At 44.6% G+C, this 20,270-nt stretch overlaps 1 protein-coding gene across 1 annotated transcript in view; it reads left to right on the top strand.

Moving 5' to 3' along the window:
- Nucleotides 1–4,966: 4,966 nt before the first annotated feature.
- LOC115196210 (phospholipase D1) overlaps nt 4,967–20,270 on the top strand; it is a 19,709-nt gene continuing 4,405 nt past the window's right edge. The window contains exons 1-16 of the mRNA XM_029756837.1: nt 4,967–5,144; nt 9,415–9,645; nt 9,766–9,935; nt 10,011–10,153; nt 13,043–13,151; nt 13,279–13,344; nt 14,088–14,146; nt 14,272–14,364; nt 14,512–14,664; nt 14,766–14,915; nt 15,598–15,681; nt 18,522–18,603; nt 18,802–18,912; nt 19,137–19,328; nt 19,462–19,678; nt 19,948–20,076. Coding sequence (XP_029612697.1) covers nt 9,447–9,645; nt 9,766–9,935; nt 10,011–10,153; nt 13,043–13,151; nt 13,279–13,344; nt 14,088–14,146; nt 14,272–14,364; nt 14,512–14,664; nt 14,766–14,915; nt 15,598–15,681; nt 18,522–18,603; nt 18,802–18,912; nt 19,137–19,328; nt 19,462–19,678; nt 19,948–20,076 — 1,957 coding nt within the window. The 5' untranslated portion in view covers nt 4,967–5,144; nt 9,415–9,446. The remainder of the gene's footprint in view (nt 5,145–9,414; nt 9,646–9,765; nt 9,936–10,010; nt 10,154–13,042; nt 13,152–13,278; nt 13,345–14,087; nt 14,147–14,271; nt 14,365–14,511; nt 14,665–14,765; nt 14,916–15,597; nt 15,682–18,521; nt 18,604–18,801; nt 18,913–19,136; nt 19,329–19,461; nt 19,679–19,947; nt 20,077–20,270) is intronic.

Raw genomic sequence — 20,270 nt, 5'->3', positions numbered from 1 at the left:
ATGTCAACTACAGAACTAAGCCAACCTCAGCGTGAGCTTTGGTTGTGAATGGTATGAACTCTGAACTCTTATTCACTAAAGACGTGAGATATCCTAGCCGTTGAGTTAGCAACAGCAGCTGTAAACGTGGGCTAGGAAATGACGGATGACGTATCCAGATATCTGTTGGGCAACACGACCAGCATCTACGACCAACCTACCGAAGCGCAGCTCAGAGTAAATATTTATTGCATTTCCCTTTTCCAAATGGGCGGTAATTTAGAATGCATAAGATACTGTATTTACGAAAGCTTTGCTTCTCCCTTTGTTCCTCAGTATTCCCGCTCTTTCATTCAAGCCCAACCCCCTCTCTTTGTGTAACAAGCCTTCATACAGGTTCCGTCCACCAGGGACGTTTTCTGTATGACATAATTTGCATTCTGTGTATATGTAATTCTGTGTGATTAGTTAGGTATTTAGTAAATAAATAATTAAACCCAATTTTGTATTGCTGATTCAACTTGTTAGCCAGGGTTCGTGAAGATAACCAAGAATTTACAACTTTCAGATGAGACTGAAATAAGGTGACGATTAATATTGACTGCTAGTGATGTAAAAATATTACTAGGTCTTTAAGAGTTTATTCGGAAGATAACTGCTCTATAAACATTCTTTCGTGGTGCCCCGACTTTCTAGTTAATTACATTTACATGATTAGCTTAATCAGGTAATATTAATTACAAAGAAAGGATTTAATAGAATAGCATGTCATATCACTTAATCCGGCATAGCCAAAGACACGACACCAGTTTTGACCATTCTGCCTGCCCTGAACCTGAGCCTGCCTGTTGTTCTGTACCTTGCCACACCACACTGGATTATTGACCCCTGCCTGCGCTGACCCTGAGACTGCCTGCCGTTCTGTACCTTGCCACACCACACTGGATTATTGACCCCTGCCTGCTCTGACCCTGAGACTGCCTGCCGTTCTGGACCTTGCCACACCACACTGAATTATTGACCCCTGCCTGCCTTGAACCTGAGCCTGCCTGCCGTTCTGGACCTTGCCACACCACACTGGATTACTGACCTCTGCCTGCCCTTGACCTGTCGTTTTGCCTGCCCCGTACTAGTAATACACTTTTGTTACTTCGACACTGTCTGCATCTGTGTCTTATCTGAAATGTGATACACCCATCTACGCACAATACCCCATAATGACAAAGTAAAAACAGGTTTTTAGAAATTGTAGCAAATTTATTGAAAATTAAATACAGAAATATCTCATTTCCATAAGTATACACACCCCTGAGTCAAGACTTTGTAGAAGCACCTTTGGCAGCGATTACAGCTTTGAGTCATCTTGGGTATGTCTGTATTAGCTTTGCACATCTGGATTTGGGAATTTTTTCATATTCTTCCTATAAGATTTTCTCAAGCCTTGCGGTCGGATACCAAGCAGTTGCCATACCAAGCCAAGTGTAGCCTGCAGAGTTCTGTATTACTATCCAAGTCTGTACCCAAACAATTCGAGCTTCTACTTCTAAAAATTCACCTTTCCAGAAACAAGTCTCTCACTGTTGCTGCTTGCTATAGACCTCCCTCTGCCCCCAGCTGTGCCCTCGATACCATTTGTGAATTGATTGCCCCCCATCTATATTCTGAGCTCATGCTACAAGGTGACCTAAACTGGGACATGCTTAACACCCCGGCCATCCTACAATCTAAGCTTGATGCCCTCAATCTCACACAAATGATCAATGAACCTACCAGGTACAACCCCAAATCTGTAAACACGGGCACCCTCATAGATGTCATCCTAACTAACTCGCCCTCCAAATACATCTCTGCTGTTTTCAGTCAAGATCTCAGCGATCACTGCCTCATTGCCTGCATCCGTAATGGGTCTGCGACCAAACGACCACCCCTCATCACTGTCAAACGCTCCCTAAAACACCTGCGAGCAGGCCTTTCTAATCAACCTGGCCGGGCTATCCTGGAATGACATTGACCTCATCCCGTCAGTAGATGATGCCTGGCTATTCTTTAAAAGTGCCTTCCTCACCATGTTAAATAAGCATGCCCCACTCAAAAAATGTAGATCTAGGAATAGATATAGTCCTTGGTTCACTCCAGATCTGTCTGCCCTTGACCAGCACAAAAACATCTTGTGGCGTTCTGCATTAGCATCGAATAGCCCCCGTGATATGCAACTTTTCAGGGAAGTTAGGAACAAATATACACAGGTAGTTAGAAAAGCTAAGGCTAGCTTTTTCAAACAGAAATTGCATCCTGTAGTACAAACTCAAAAAAGTTCTGGGACACTTTAAAGTCCATGGAGAATAAGAGCACCTCCTCCCAGCTGCCCACTGCTCTGAGGCTAGGAAACACTGTTACCACCGATAAATCCACTATAATTGAGAATTTCAATAAGCATTTCTCTACGGCTGGCCATGCTTTCCACCTGGCTACACTGCCCGGCACCCTCCACAGCAACTCGCCAATGCCCCCAACATTTCTCCTTCACCCAAATCCAGATAGCTGATGTTCTGAAAGAGCTGCAAAATCTGGACCCATACAAATCAGCCGGGCTAGACAATCTGGACCCTCTCTTTCTAAAATTATCTGCCGAAATTTTTGCAACCCTATTACTAGCCTGTTCAACCTCTCTTTCGTATCGTCTGAGATTCCCAAAGATTGGAAAGCTGCCGCGGTCATCCCCCTCCTCAAAGGGGGAGACACTCTAGACCCAAACTGCTACAGACCTATATCTATCCTACCCTGTCTTTCTAAGGTCTTCGAAACCAAGTTAATAAACAGATTACCGACCATTTATAATCCCACCGTACCTTCTCCGCTATGCAATCTGGTTTCAGAGCTGGTCATGGGTGCACCTCAGCCACGCTCAAGGTCCTAAACAACATCATAACCGCCATCGATAAGAGACATTACTGTGCAGCCGTATTCATCGACCTGGCCAAGGCTTTCGACTCTGTCAATCACCACATTCTTATTGGCAGACTCGACAGCCTTGGTTTCTCAAATGATTGCCTCGCCTGGTTTACCAACTACTTCTCTGATAGAGTTCAGTGTGTCAAATCGGAGGGCCTGTTGTCCGGACCTCTGGCAGTCTCTATGGGGGTGCCACAGGGTTTAATTCTCGGGCCGACTCTCTTCTCTGTATACATCAATGATGTTGCTCTTGCTGCTGGTGATTCTCTGATCCACCTCTACACAGACGACACCATTCTGTATACTTCTGGCCCCTCTTTGGATACTTTGTTAACTTACCTCCAGATGAGCTTCAATGCCATACAACTCTCCTTCCGTGGCCTCCATCTGCTCTTAAATGCAAGTAAAACTAAATGCATGCTATTCAATCGATCGCTGCCAGCACCTGCTCGCCCGTCCAGCATCACTACTCTGGACGGCTCTGACTTAGAATACGTGGACAACTACAAATACCTGGGTGTCTAGTTAGACTGTAAACTCTCCTTCCAGACCCACATTAAGCATCTCCAATCCAAAATTATATATATCGCAACAAAGCATCCTTCACTCATGCTGCCAAACATACCCTTGTAAAACTGACCATCCTACCGATCCTCGACTTCGGTGATGTCATCTATGAAATAGCCTCCAACACTCTACTCAACAAACTGGATGCAGTCTATCACAGTGCCTTCCATTTTGTAACCAAAGCCCCATACACTACCCACCATTGCGACCTGTACACTCTCGTTGGTTGGCCCTCACTTCATACTCGTCGCCAAACCCACTGGCTACAGGTTATCTACAAGTCTCTGCTGGGTAAAGCCCCGCCTTATCGCAGCTCACTGGTCACCATAGCAGCACCCACTCGTAGCACGCGTTGCAGCAGGTATATCTCACTGGTTACCCCCAAAGCCAGTTCCTCCTTTGGTCGTCTTTCCTTCCAGTTCTCTGCTGCCAATGACTGGAACGAACTGCAAACTTCTCTGAAGCTGGAGACTCATATCTCCCTCACTAGCTTTAAGCACCAGCTGTCAGAGCAGCTCACAGATCACTGCACCTGTACATAGCCCATCTGCAAACAGCCCATCTATCTACCTACCTCATCCCCATACTGTATTTATTTATTTATCTTGCTCCTTTGCACCCCAGTATCTCTACTTGCACATTCATCTTCTGCACATCTACCATTCCAGTGTTTAATTGCTATATTGTAATTACTTCACCACCATGGCCTATTTATTGCCTTAACTTGCCTCATTTGCACTCACTGTATATAGACTTTTTGTTTTCTTTTGTTCTACTGTATTATTGACTGTATGTTTTGTTTATTCCATGTGTAACTCTGTGTTGTTGTATGTGTCGAATTGCTAGGCTTTATCTTGGCCAGGTCGCAGTTGCAAATGAGAACTTGTTCTCAACTAGCCTACCTGGTTAAATAAAGGTCAAATATTTTTTACATTCTTTTTTTAAGTGGTGATGCAGCCAGTCAAGATGTTCTCAATGGTGCAGCTGTATAGATTTTTGAGGATCTGAGGGCCCATGTCGAATCTTTTTAACCTCCTGAGGGGGAAGAGGTGTTGTTGTGCCCTCGTCACGACTGTGTTAGTGTGTGTGGACCATGATAATTCCTTAGTGATGTGGACACCAAGGAATTTGAAGCTCTCTACCTGCTCCAATACAACCCCATCGATGGATGTGGGTGTGCTCGGCCCTCCGTTTCCTGTAGTCCTCGATCAGCTCCTTTGTCTTGCTGACGTTGAGGGAGAGGTTGTTGTCCTGGCAGCACAATGCCAGGTCTCTGATCTCCTTCCTGTTGGCTGTCAGTCTTAGAATTTTTTTGATCTATCCTCTAATCCCTCCCCTTACCCAAAGCCCTCCAACTCAGCTCAGATCCCTGCAGATTCCCCCAATGAGAGAACCCAGGGGGAGGGTATGACTGTTTCAATGCAGCTGATTGGTTTAGAGTTTGGTAGCCCCTCCTCTCTTGAGGAATTTTCTTCGAGGAGTTGTTTCCACAGTACATTCGTTCACATACACTCTGTTATACAAGAGGAATAGTACACTGAGTGTGTATAGGGTGTGTGTGTGTGTGCATATGTGTGCATATGTGTGTGTGTTTAGTCTACTCAGTAGTCTAGAAAAGGGACAAATCAAAATGAGGACAGGAGCAGGTCAGTGAAGTTTTTCTTTCTCTCTCTCTCTGTCACCCGGTTCTATATTTGTTCCAATGGAGAAGTAGTGTGTGTGTATGTGTGTGTACCTTGGCTCTCTCTCTCCCACCATGTCGTGAAAGCTTGTTGCTGCTTTTGAAATGTCTGACTGACTGACCCTCGCTAGCTGAACAGTTACTGTTCTCTCCCTCTCTCCTTTTCCTCCCTCTCCATTTCCTTCAACTCACTCCCTCGTTCATATCCCCTTCTCCTCTCCCTACTGCTCTCTCACTCTCCCTCTCTTTCTCGCCTTTCCTCTCTCTTATTTTCTCCTCACGAGTGCATGTGCCGTCTTTATTGGTAACGTTGTTACTTGCCACATTTGTAGAACAGATTCAACGTTTCAAAGACTACACCAAGTCTCTTTGTTGTTATAGGTGATATAAGACATTACACAGTTCTGCTGGGCTCCTCTCCTAACAAAACAATCATAGCTGAGTTTCATGACCTCTGTCTCCCTCTTTCTGCTCTACACATCCTGTTCCTGAATACATATTAACTATGGTGGGGCAGTTAGAAGCCTCTGGCTGGATGACTAGGTCTAGTCTGACTACTGACTAGATCTGTCTTGTCATTCTGTCTAGTTTGATCAGTCAGTATGTTTGATCAATCACTATATTTAATCAGTCATTATGTTTGATCAATCACTATATTTAATCAGTCATTATGTTTGATCAATCACTATATTTAATCAGTCATTATGTTTGATCAATCACTATATTTAATCAGTCATTATTTTTGATCAGTCATTATATTTGATCAGTCATTATGTTGATCAATCACTATATTTGATCAGTCATTATATTTGATCAGTCATTATGTTGATCAATCACTATATTTGATCAGTCATTATATTTGATCAGTCATTATGTTTGATCAGTCATTATATTTCATCAGTCATTATATTTGATCAGTCATTATGTTTGATCAGTCATTATGTTTGATCAGTCATTATATTTGATCAGTTATTATGTTTGATCAGTCATTATATTTGATCAGTCATTATGTTTGATCAGTCATTATGTTTGATCAGTCATTATATTTGATCAGTCATTATATTTGATCAGTCATTATGTTTGATCAGTCATTATATTTGATCAGTCATTATGTTTGATCAGTGATTATGTTTGATCAGTCATTATATTTGATCAGTCATTATGTTTGATCAGTGATTATGTTTGATCAGTCATTATATTTGATCAGTCATTATGTTTGATCAGTGATTATGTTTGATCAGTCATTATATTTGATCAGTCATTATGTTTGATCAGTGATTATGTTTGATCAGTCATTATATTTAATCAGTCATTATGTTTGATCAGTGATTATGTTTGATCAGTCATTCATCCAAATAGGATAACTGTAACAGTCATTGTCAACATTTGGATAAAATTGTGAAACGGTGCACACTCTCATTCCCACGCACACACACACACACACACACACACACACACACACACACACACACACACACACACACACACACACTTGTTCTTCTATCCTTGTGGGAACCAAATTTATTTTTGCATTCAAAATCCTATTTTCCCTAACCCCTAACCCCTAATCCCTAACTCTAACCCTATCCCTAATTCTAACCCTAATTCTAACCCTAAACCTAACCCCTAAGATTAACATAGTCATTGTCCTCATGGGGACGTGGGAAATGTCCCCATGTGGGAGAATCTTCCTTGTTTTACTATCCTTGTGCCAACTTTTGGAGATTTCAGGTCCCCACACGCACTCACCCACACACACAGGTGGTTTCAGCTCAGAGAGATCAAGCCAACATGTAAACTCAAACCACCTGCTGGAAAGTAGAATACAGTGTGTGTGTGTGTATGTGTGTGTGTGTGTGTGTGTGTGTGTTAGAAAGATGTGTTCCTTCAAAGAAGTACAATGAAGCCTTGTATTACAGCCAGCAGGACTCAGCTCTGGTGATAATGACGATTACTCTCACTCTCTCTCTCTCTCTGTCCCTCTCTCTTTCTCTCTCTCTGTCCCTCTCTCTCTCTCTCTCTCCCTCTCTTTCTCTCTCTCGGTCCCTCTCTCTCTCCCTCTCTTTCTCTTTCTTTCTCTCTCTCTCTCCCTCTCTTTCTCTCTCTCTGTCCCTCTCTCTCTCTCTCTCTCTGTCTCTCTCTCTCTCCCTCTTTTTCTCTCTCTCTCTGTCCCTCTCTCTCTCCCTCTCTTTCTCTCACTCTCTCTCTCTCTCTCTCTCTGTCTCTCTTTCACTCTCTCTCTAATTCTCTGTCTCTCTGTCTCTCTCTCCCTCTTTCTATCTGTCTCTCTCTCCCTCTATCTCTTTCTCCAGTGTCTAAATGATTAGATAATAGACAGCTTTAGTGTAGGCAGAGACAGAGGTGTCACAGACCACTCTCTCTCTGTCATCTGTGCTAGGCGGAGGTTGGCACCACGTTGACTGTAAATGCCATGTTGTGTACACAAATCTCTTCTCACTTATCTTTCTGGTGTGTGCGTGCATGCGTGTGTGTGTGTCTTTGTGCGTGTGTAGATAACAATTTATCAAAAACGAATAGAAAAATAAGGAAGGAGAATGATTGGCGACATAGAGTAGCTGGTTTTTATAGTTTTCTCCTATTTGCCAAAACCCATCATCATGACAACCCTGGACAGGAAACAGGAAGTAGACAATGTTCCATCAGAACAGAGAAGCGAGATAAAAGCAACACTCCATCTGTCATCCCTCTCTCTTTCTCTCTCTCTCTCTCTCTCGCTCTCTCTCCCCCTCTCTATCATCCCCCTCTCTCTCACTATCACCCCCCCTCTCTTTCTCTGATCCCATTCATTCCAGTACTGACTGAAGTTTAACCATTCCATTCCACTGGGACATGACAGAGGCCTCGGGCGAGACCTAAAGCGGTGTGTGTGTGTGCGTGTGTCTGTGTGTGTGTCACAGAGAGTGAGCGACGGAAAGAGAGAGAGAGGATTCAAACACACACACACACACACACACTGTGCCGTGCTACGGCTGACTTCTAGGTAGTGGGCGGAAACCCTAGACACTAGGGTGGGTGATGCCACACTGATATAAATCGCACACACACAGCTTCACACACCGTGTCTGTTATCATTCTGAACATGCGTAATATGCTAATGATCTGTTCATTTTGTACTGTAGATATGCAGTGTTGTAATAATGTTATATGATGGACTGTGTAGTCTTTAGTTTTATGTGTAATGTAAGTGCCTTAACTTGTTTGTACCCCAGGAAGAGTAGCTGCTGCCTTGGCAGGAAGAAACGGGGATCCCTCATCAATACAAACACAAATAGGACACCAAATACAACACAGTAGTCTAGAAGATTATCTGAAGGTTTTCTGAGGCCAGTCAGAACTCACTGACACACACAGACGTCATCATGAGAGCGTAACACACACAAAACAAGACTCAACATGCTACCACACACAAAGAGCCAGACACTGTCGTAAGCCAACAGAGTTTTACAGACAAATGTGTGTGTGTGAGTGTGTGTGCACGCAGGCCTTGACTTGCCTCAGAGAACTTTCTAGACTTCTGACCAGAGATGACATCACTCTTGTTGCCATGGAGCCCCGCCTGTCTGTCTGGCTTGGCATTGCACTAAGGACACACACACTTGGGTTCTGTCTTTAATGTGGTGTGTTTGGAAAGGCCCAGTGCCTGTTAAGATGATTATTTCTCTCTGGCTCTGGCAGTGAGACGTAGTCTACTCTGTGTGCTGGGAGTCTTACTGTAGGGTACAAGCAGAGCTCTAATGACTGGCATTATAGTCTCCTGTAAGACATTAATGATAGTACTGGTCCTGTCCTACCCATTACACACACACACACACTGTTCTATACTCTACTATTTTGGAAGACAGCTTCCACTGACTTCCTGTAGCTCGCTGCAGGGCCAGCGTCAGCCAATGAGGTAGCAGCATCTCTAACCAATGGCCCTCTACTGTTAGTGGACAACCATTGGTTCTATTCTGGGCTGTGTGTGTGAGGGAGTCTTGAATTTGAGGGGAAGGATGTCAGGTATGTGTGTGTCTCCCTCAAATTCAAGTTCACACACAGGCAAGCACGTGCATACACACACCCACACACCCTGCTGCGGGGATGATCTGCACTGCAGTAGAAAGTGATAATACATGCAGAGCAACATACAACTGTCTCTTACTCTTGGACAGAAACAACGTTATGACTATTCAACGGTTCAAGTGCTCCTCTCTTCTCCTCCTCTCCTCATCCAGGTGTGCCCTGTTCTGAGGGCTGAGAGCTAGGCATGCTGGGTAAAGTCCCCCCCACCACCAGCAGCCTTCAACTGATGACCTCTGACCCCTCTGACATCGCTGTGGAACCCGGTGACATCACAGACGGCCTCGGCATCAGCAGGAAGATGTCGGACGTAGTTGAGAGTTTGGACACCAGAGAGTTGGACATGGGAGATGGAGAGGAGACTGACAATGACCCTACCACCATAGGTGTGTGTGTGTGCGTGTGTGCGTGTGTGCGTGTGTGCGTGTGTGTGTGTGTGTGAGAGCTCTTGATATGAATGATATGATGAGAGCTGTATCCTATTGGCCTTTTCTCTACCTCTCCAGGGGACAGTCGTATAGGGTTCAGTGCTGTGTATCACACTGTGGGTTTTAAGGAGTCAGAAGCCAGGGTCTACCTCCCTACTGTTCCCATCACTGCTAAGATCCTGGAGGTGGAGAGGTTCAACACTGCCCAGGACAGGTTCAACATCACGGCACAGAGGAGTGTCAACAAGGTACCCACAGACACACGCACGCTCACACACACGCACGCACACACACACATTCACACTTGATCTCTGTCTGTGTAGAGTCAGCCTGCAGTGTTTAAGATTGAGCTGAGACATGGAGAGTTCAGCTGGGTGGTCAAGAGAAAGGAGAAACACTTCATGGACCTCCACAGAGAACTGGTCCGATACAAGATGTTCATGAGGGTACCGCTACCTTCCCGCAGGTACACACACACACACACACACACACACACACACACACACACACACACACACACACACACACACATATATACGTATACACTCACTCACACACAGACACACACACATATACAGTGGCTTGCGAAAGTATTCACCCCTCTTGGCATTTTTCCTATTTTGTTGCCTTACAACCTGGAATTAAAATAGATTTTTTGGGGGGTTTGTATCATTTGATTTACACAACATGCCTACCACTTTGAAGATGCAAAATATTTTAGCTTGTGAGACAAACAAGAAATAAGACAAAAAAACTGAAAACTTGAGCGTGCATAACTATTCACCCCCCCAAAGTCAATAGTTTGTAGAGTCACCTTTTGCAGCAATTACAGTTGCAAGTCTCTTGGGGTATGTCTCTATAAGCTTGGCACATCTAGCCACTGGGATTTTTTCACATTCTTTAAGGCAAACCTACTCCAGCTCCTTCAAGTTGGATGGGTTCCGCTGGTGTACAGCACTCTTTAAGTCATACCACAGATTCTCAATTGGATTGAGGTCTGGACATTGACTAGGCCATTTCAAGACATTTAAATGTTTCCTCTTAAACCACTCGAGTGTTGCTTTAGCAGTATGCTTAGGGCCATTGTCCTGCTGGAAGGTGAACCTACATCCCAGTCTCAAATCTCTGGAAGACTGAAACAGGTTTCCCTCAACAATTTCCCTGTATTTAGCACCATCCATCATCCCTTCATTCTGACCAGTTTCTCAGTCCCTGCCGATGAAAAACATCGGCAGGGACTGTGTTCTCGGGGTGATGAGAGGTGTTGGTGTCAGAGATTTCTTCGTCGTCAGACGATATGGCGAAATCATCGTCGGAAAATGAGGACCAATATGCAGCAGAGTTGAGATAGTTCATTTTGAACATTTAATAAACTCAAAATGAATATACAAAATAACAAAACGCACTCACGATATACTGGACAGTCCTGTTATGCTCACTCACGCTAAACAAGAAACAATCTCCCACAATTACACAGACAAACACACCCAACTAATATAGCACTTCCAATCAAAGGCAACACCACACAGCTGCCTTCAATTGGAAGTCCACCCCAATTAACCAAACATAGACATACAACCAACTAGATCAACATAGAAATACGTAAACAAGGAACAGTGCCGAAAAACCCCGGAATACTTAAATCAAATGCCCTTTTAGGAAAAAACACCACCCCGAACCACATAAACCAAATACCCTCTGCCACGTCCTGACCAAACTACAATAACAATTAACATTTACATTTACATTTAAGTCATTTAGCAGACGCTCTTATCCAGAGCGACTTACAAATTGGTGCATTCACCTTATGATATCCAGTGGAACAACCACTTTACAATAGTGCATCTAAATCTTTTAGGGGGGGGGGGTAGAAGGATTACTTTATCCTATCCCAGGTATTCCTTAAAGAGGTGGGGTTTCAGGTTAACCCTTATACTGGCCAGGACGTGACAGTTGGGTTTGCGTCAGACATAGCGTTCCTTCTTCCATATGTTTGGGGAGTCTCCCACATGCCTTTTGGTGAAAACCAAGCATGTTTGCTTATTTTTTTCTTTAAGCAATGGCTTTTTTTCTGGCCACTCTTCCATAAAGCCCAGCTCTGTGGAGTGTACGGCTTAAAGTGGTCCTGTGGACAGATACTCCAACCTCCGCTGTGGAGCTTTGCAGCTCCTTCAGGGTTATCTTTGGTCTCTTTGTTGCCTCTCTGATTAATGCCCTCCTTGCTTGGTCTGTGAGTTTTGGTGGGCGGCCCTCTTTTGTCAGGTTTGTTATTGTGCCATAGTCTTTCCATTTTTTAATAATGGATTTAATGGTGCTCCGTGGGATGTTCAAAGTTTTCGGGTTTTTTTTATAACCCAACCCTGATCTGTACTTCTCCACAACTTTGTCCCTGACCTGTTTGGAGAGCTCCTTGGTCTTCATAGTGCCGCTTGCTTTGTGGTGCCCCTTGCTTAGTGGTGTTGCAGACTCTGGGGCCTTTCAGAACAGGTGTATATATGACAGAACATGTGACACTTAGATTGCACACAGGTGGTTGTGAATACATATACACGCACCACTTTAAAAAAGAAAAAAAATGTAATACTTTTTTGAAACAAGTTATTTTTTAAATTTCACTTCACCAATTTGGATTATTTTGTGTATGTCCATTACATGAAATCCAAATAAAAATCAATTTAAATTACAGGTTGTTGTTACGCTTGTTGATGGAAGGATTGGACCAAGGTGCAGCGTGGTAGGCGTACATCTTTCTTTATTTAATGAACACCGCAAAAAAAATAAAAAATAAAAACGAAACATAACGTAAGTAGGGCTAAACAGCACAGTACCAAAAACAAGATCCCACAAACAACAGGTGGGTAAAGGCTGCCTAAATATGATCCCCAATCAGAGACAACGATAGACAGCTGCCTCTGATTGGGAACCATATCAGCCCAACCTAGAAATAAAGAAACTAGAATGCCCACCCTAGTCACACCCCGACCTAACCAAAATAGAGAATAAAGGATCTCCAAGGTCAGGGCGGGACAGTTGTAATGCAACAAAATTGGAAAAACACCAAGGGGATGAATACTTTTGCAAGGCACTGTACGTATACACGCACACACAAATCAAATTGTAAAGTGATCAAGTACTAAATGATATACTATGAATTTTTATCATAGAAATATTAGGATTTTTCATGGAACAGTAGATATGTACATTTTATTTCTCCCCAATACCAGTGAGTGACCCTACCTTCTTCCTCTTTACCACTCTTCACCTCTCTCTCTCTCCCTCTCTCTCTCTCTCTCTCTCCCTCTCTCTCTCTCTCTCTCTCTCTCTCTCTCTCTCTCTCTCTCTCGCTCTCTCTCAGCCACACAACGAGGAGGAGGACAATGAAGAAGAGTGAAGCCAGACATATGCCGGAGCTACCGCGTGGCAGAGATGAGTTGGCACAAGACGAACAGGTCTACAGCAGAAGGGTAGGCGTTTTTGCGTGTTTGTCGTATTAACTTTATAGGAGAATACAGTATATACTTCATATAAACATTGCACTGTATAGTACGTCTCTACTATAGTAATACTGCATGTATTATGTTCCCTGTACAGAAACAGCTGGAAGATTATCTGAACAAGCTACTAAGGATGGCCATGTACAGGAAATACTACCACACTGTGAGTACTACTCATAGAATTAGGAATTACAATACTAGAATGGACATGAACCTTGTTATGATGGTCAGGGAGTTGGTCAACCATGGTTTGCCAGTGCTGTGATAAAATATTGTGTAAAATACAGAATTTGAAGAATTTATCTGGACTGGATTTGTGTTAACTAGCCAGACCATTTTAGAGGACTGCCAATATGCCAACAGTCTATTCAAACAATCCAGTCAATCCACAGCCATACACTGTCTGAAATCACTTGATGATATGACTTCTGATATTGTGTCATATAATGGCACTCTCAGCTTTCCAACAAATCTGAGACATGTATGGTCTGTTTACATATATTTAGAGGCTATTTATACAGAAAATGTGTATAAAACCTGTATAAACTGTATTTAAAATGATATGACAATATTTTAGGTTGACTATAATTCCATTACACAATTTCTGATACATCACATGCCTTACTTTTATTTTCCTGCATAAGTAAAACCAGGATTAGGCCTCTAATGCCATTCATTGCAATTAGACTGGTTTTGAATTTCTCCCTGAACAAGATGGCTGCCATTTTGGCCCCATTACGGAACTTTGAGGGTTGATGACATAGCCCCTGTAGTAATATAAATGGATCTTTATGGTACTACTAAACTAGACTAGACTAGACTATAGGCGACCGTAGCTGGAACTGGAACGATTACTACTTCTCTCTTTATCTAATACCCATTAATACGGTTCCTCTCTCTCCTCAGATGGAGTTTATAGACGTCAGCCAGATGTCCTTCATCCATGACCTGGGACCTAAAGGACTGTGAGGAACAACAGCTTTATTGACAGATACTGTCTTTATGACTGCGCCGTCATGCCCATTGTTATTGGAATAGCTGAAAATAGATTTGTTTTATTTTGTGTATTCATCATTTCAACGTGTTTCAGGGAGGGGATGATACACAAGCGTTCCGGAGGTCATCGTATCCCAGGCTTGAACTGCTGTGGTCACAGTGAAGTCTGCTACCGCTGGTCTAAACGGTTAGTACACACACATACAAACACAATGCACGCACAAGCATGTACGCACACACACTGATGTATTTCTCCCTGTGTGTGTGTGTGTGTGTGTGTGTGTGTGTGTGTGTGTGTGTGTGTGTGTGTGTGTGTGTGTGTGTGTGTGTGTAGCTGGTTGGTGGTGAAGGATTCGTTCCTCTTCTACATGAAGCCAGACTCAGGAGCCATTTCCTTTGTTCTCCTGTTGGACAAAGAGTTCAGCGTCAAAATGGACTCCAAAGACACAGAGACCAAATACGGAGTACGCATCGACAGCCTCTCCAGGTGTAGTGTGTGTATGTGTGTACAGATGTGCTAAGAGGTGGGGCCAGGAGATTAAGGAGTTAACTGTGTGTGTGTGTGTGTGTGTTCGTGCGTGCGTGTAGGTGCCTTGTACTGAAGTTGAACAGCTACAGACATGCTCGGTGGTGGGGCCAGGCGATAGAAGACTTTGTCCGTAAACACGGGAGGGCGTTTCTACGAGACCATCGATTTGGTTCCTTCGCCCAGGAGGAGCAGAACATCCCTGCCAAATGGTAACTATGGAAACTGGGAAACAACAATCGACCCCCCCCCAAAAACAAATTACTCAGGTTAAGTTTAGTTGTTAGATGTAAGTTTAGTTAATGTTAAGTTTAGTAGTTAGATGTAAGTTTAGTTAATGTTAAGTTTAGTAGTTAGATGTAAGTTTAGTCAATGTTAAGTTTAGTTGTTAGATGTACGTTTAATCAATGTTAAGTTTAGCAGTTAAACGTAAGTTTAGTCAATGTTAAGTTTAGTATTTAAATGTAAGTTTAGTCAACGTTAAGTTTAGTAGTTAAACGTAAGTTTAGTCAATATTAAGTTTAGTAGATGTAACTTTAGTTTAGTTGTTAGATGTAAGTTTAGTCAATGTTAAGTTTAGTAGTTAGATGTAAGTTTAGTCAATGTTAAGTTTAGTAGTTAGATGTAAGTTTAGTCAATGTTAAGTGTGTGTGTCTGTGAGCTTTTCTCTATGCCTGTCTGTCTGTGGAGAATGTGTTTCTGTAGCCAACATCATGTGGGTTTGGTTGATTGGAACTCCATCTAAAATACTCTGTTATGATAAATGAGGAACTAGAAGGTGTCGACCACAGTGTGTGTGTGTGTGTGTGTGTGTGTGTGTGTGTGTGTGTGTGTGTGTGTGTGTGTGTGTGTGTGTGTGTGTCTGTGTGTGTGTGTGTGTGTGTGTGTGTGTAGGTATGTGAATGGGAAGACCTACATGGAGGATGTAGCCGATGCTCTGGAAGAAGCTAAAGAAGAGATCTTCATCACTGACTGGTGGTACGTGCATGCCTGTGTGTTTACGTGTATGTGTGTGTGTATGTGTGTGTGTGTATGTGTGTGTGTATGTGTGTATATGTGTATGTGTGTATGTGTGTAGGGAAATAGACATTGCCATCAGCAGTTAGAGTGTGAATACTCACCACAACATAACACAGCTACATGTCATCACCCAAGCAGAGTGTAAATGCAGTCTATGTATGTGGTATAGTTTACCAGTCCCAGATCAAAAACTTGTACAGTATTCTTACAGTCGACTCCTGATAAGTGAGATTGTATAAATGTGTGGTAGTGTAATGTAATGCTACCTGTACACCTGTTGGCAGTGGTGTAAAGTACTTAAGTAAAAATACTACAAGTTGTTTAGTGTATCTGTATTTTACTTTACTATTTATATTTTTGGCAACTTTTACTTTTACTTCACTACATTCCTAACGAAAATTATGTACTTTTTACTTCATACATTTTCCCTGACACCCAAAAGTACTCATTACATTTTGGAAGGAAAATGGTCCAATTCACACACATATCAAGAGAACATCCATGGTCATCCCTACTGCCTCTGATCTGGCGGACTCACTAAACACAAATGCTTATTTTGTGAATGATGTCTCACTACACTAGTAGGGGGATAGGGATGTTACTCACCTGGCTCACCTCTCACTACACTAGTAGGGGGGAGTAGGATGTTACTCACCTGGCTCACCTCTCACTACACTAGTAGGGGGGAGAGGGATGTTACTCACCTGGCTCACCTCTCACTACACTAGTAGGGGGAGAGGGATGTTACTCACCTGGCTCACCTCTCACTACACTAGTAGGGGGGAGAGGGATGTTACTCACCTGGCTCACCTCTCACTACACTAGTAGGGGGGAGAGGGATGTTACTCACCTGGCTCACCTCTCACTACACTAGTAGGGGGAGTAGGATGTTACTCACCTGGCTCACCTCTCACTACACTAGTAGGGGGGAGTAGGATGTTACTCACCTGGCTCACCTCTCACTACACTAGTAGGGGGGAGTAGGATGTTACTCACCTGGCTCACATCTCACTACACTAGTAGGGGGGAGTAGGATGTTACTCACCTGGCTCACCTCTCACTACACTAGTAGGGGGGAGTAGGATGTTACTCACCTGGCTCACCTCTCACTACACTAGTAGGGGGGAGAGGGATGTTACTCACCTGGCTCACCTCTCACTACACTAGTAGGGGGAGAGGGATGTTACTCACCTGGCTCACCTCTCACTACACTAGTAGGGGGGAGAGGGATGTTACTCACCTGGCTCACCTCTCACTACACTAGTAGGGGGGAGAGGGATGTTACTCACCTGGCTCACCTCTCACTACACTAGTAGGGGGGAGAGGGATGTTACTCACCTGGCTCACCTCTCACTACACTAGTAGGGGGGAGAGGGATGTTACTCACCTGGCTCACCTCTCACTACACTAGTAGGAGGAGAGGGATGTTACTCACCTGGCTCACCTCTCACTACACTAGTAGGGGGGAGAGGGATGTTACTCACCTGGCTCACCTCTCACTACACTAGTAGGGGGAGAGGGATGTTACTCACCTGGCTCACCTCTCACTACACTAGTAGGGGGGAGAGGGATGTTACTCACCTGGCTCACCTCTCACTACACTAGTAGGGGGGAGAGGGATGTTACTCACCTGGCTCACATCTCACTACACTAGTAGGGGGAGAGGGATGTTACTCACCTGGCTCACCTCTCACTACACTAGTAGGGGGGAGAGGGATGTTACTCACCTGGCTCACCTCTCACTACACTAGTAGGGGGGAGTAGGATGTTACTCACCTGGCTCACCTCTCACTACACTAGTAGGGGGGAGAGGGATGTTACTCACCTGGCTCACCTCTCACTACACTAGTAGGGGGAGAGGGATGTTACTCACCTGGCTCACCTCTCACTACACTAGTAGGGGGGAGAGGGATGTTACTCACCTGGCTCACCTCTCACTACACTAGTAGGGGGAGAGGGATGTTACTCACCTGGCTCACCTCTCACTACACTAGTAGGGGGGAGAGGGATGTTACTCACCTGGCTCACCTCTCACTACACTAGTAGGGGGATAGGGATGTTACTCACCTGGCTCACCTCTCACTACACTAGTAGGGGGGAGAGGGATGTTACTCACCTGGCTCACCTCTCACTACACTAGTAGGGGGGAGAGGGATGTTACTCACCTGGCTCACCTCTCACTACACTAGTAGGGGGAGAGGGATGTTACTCACCTGGCTCACCTCTCACTACACTAGTAGGGGGAGAGGGATGTTACTCACCTGGCTCACCTCTCACTACACTAGTAGGGGGGAGAGGGATGTTACTCACCTGGCTCACCTCTCACTACACTAGTAGGGGGGAGTAGGATGTTACTCACCTGGCTCACCTCTCACTACACTAGTAGGGGGGAGTAGGATGTTACTCACCTGGCTCACCTCTCACTACACTAGTAGGGGGGAGAGGGATGTTACTCACCTGGCTCACCTCTCACTACACTAGTAGGGGGGAGAGGGATGTTACTCACCTGGCTCACCTCTCACTACACTAGTAGGGGGGAGTAGGATGAGGTCAACTGAAGCATATGTGATGTACGTCGACTTCTTTTCAAATATTTTGGCAAAATATCCATCCCTGGAGCTAGACAGACACTGTACAATGCAAAGTAGTTTGCCCTTCAAACTGGTTGAACAGCTTACCACATGTCATTAATAGGTTTTGGTGTGTGTGTGTGTGTGTGTGTGTGTGTGTGTGTGTGTGTGTGTGTGTGTGTGTGTGTGTGTGTGTGTGTGTGTGTGTGTGTGTGTGTGTGTGTGTAGGTTGAGTCCAGAGATCTTCCTGAAGAGGCCAGTTGTGGAGGGAAACAAATGGAGACTGGACTGCATCCTCAAACGCAAAGCAGTGAGTTTACACTTGTTTTTCCAGATTACATTTCTACCCACTAATACCCCAATATCACATGTTAGCTAATATAATAGGAACGTTGGAATTGGCCCATACACCCTCTCTCACTCTCTCTGTCTTTCTCTGTCTTTCTCTGTCTCTCTCTGTCTTTCTCTCACTTTCTCTCTCTCTCTGTGTCTCTCTCTCTCCCAACAGCAACAGGGGGTTCATATCTTTGTGATGCTGTATAAGGAGGTGGAGCTAGCTCTGGGCATCAACAGTGAATACAGCAAGAGAACACTAATGCACCTGCACCCCAACATCAAGGTAGGAGTGTGTCTGTGTGTTTGTCTGTCTGTCTGTCTGTCTGTCTGTCTGTCTGTCTGTCTGTATGTCTGTCTGTCTGTCTGTCTGTCTGTCTGTCTGTCTGTCTGTCTGTCTGTCTGTGTGTGTGTCTGTCTGTGTGTCTGTCTGTGTGTCTGTGTGTCTGTGTGTCTGTGTGTCTGTGTGTCTGTGTGTGTGTATTAAATGTGTGTGTGTTTTTCCTTCAGGTGATGCGCCACCCGGACCATGTGTCATCGTCTGTCTACCTGTGGGCGCATCACGAGAAGATCATCGTCATCGACCAATCAGTGGCCTTCGTTGGTGGGATTGACCTGGCGTACGGTCGCTGGGACGACCGAGAGCATCGCCTGACAGATGTGGGGAGTGTGACACGCTCTGTTGCCCTGGAGATGGAGCAGGTCAGACACACACACACACACACGCAAACACACACACAAACACACACAAACTTGGAATAGCAAAAACCTTCTGAGCTTAAATAAAACCACAAAAATAAGTGACCCTAACCTTTATCCTCATTGTCAATCTCAGAGCTCTGCCCACCATCCCTCCAGTAGGGGAGTGTCCTCTACTGATGGTGCCGCCAATAGCAACGGAGGCAACCAATCACTGCCTGGAAACCCAGGGGTGGAGCTTCCACGGCTGAAGGGGATTGGTCGAACCAGGAGGATGCACTTCTCCCTGGTCAAACACCTCCACAAACACACTCTGCAGCATGCAGACAGCATCAGCTCCCTGGACAGCGCTGGTATGTGTGTGTGTGTGTGTGTGTGTGTGTGTGTGTGTGTGTGTGTGTGTGTGTGTGTGTGTGTGTGTGTGTGTGTGTGTGTGTGTGTGTGTGTGTGTGTGTGTGTGTGTGTGTGTGTATATGTGTGTCACTGATCTGACCCCTTTCTCTTTCTTTCTCTGTTATGTTCTTTCTCTCGTGTGTGTGTGTGTGTGTGTGTGTGTGTGTGTGTGTGTGTGTGTGTGTGTGTGTGTGTGTGTGTGTGTGTGTGTATGTGTGTGTGTGTGCAGGCAGTGGTTCAGTGCGGAGCCTCCAGACAGGTGTAGGAGAGCTGAGGGGTAACACCAGGTTTTGGCATGGAAAAGACTACTGCAACTTCGTCTACAAGGACTGGATACAGCTGGAGAAACCCTTCGATGGTAGGACACACAAGAGAGAGAGAATGTAACAGAGAAAGACAGAGAGGGGGATCAGAACAGTTACACACACACACACAACCCCTCCCTACCACAAACAAACACACACACACACGCTGGCGCACACACTACATTCTTTGACTGTAGTTTTCCTCTAGTAATGTGGATAGAATGGTAATAACACCTCATTTATCAGA

Source organism: Salmo trutta, chromosome 6 (genome assembly GCF_901001165.1).
Source record: "Salmo trutta chromosome 6, fSalTru1.1, whole genome shotgun sequence".
Lineage (NCBI taxonomy): Eukaryota > Metazoa > Chordata > Actinopteri > Salmoniformes > Salmonidae > Salmo > Salmo trutta.
This window is presented reverse-complemented; position numbering and strand designations above follow the sequence as displayed.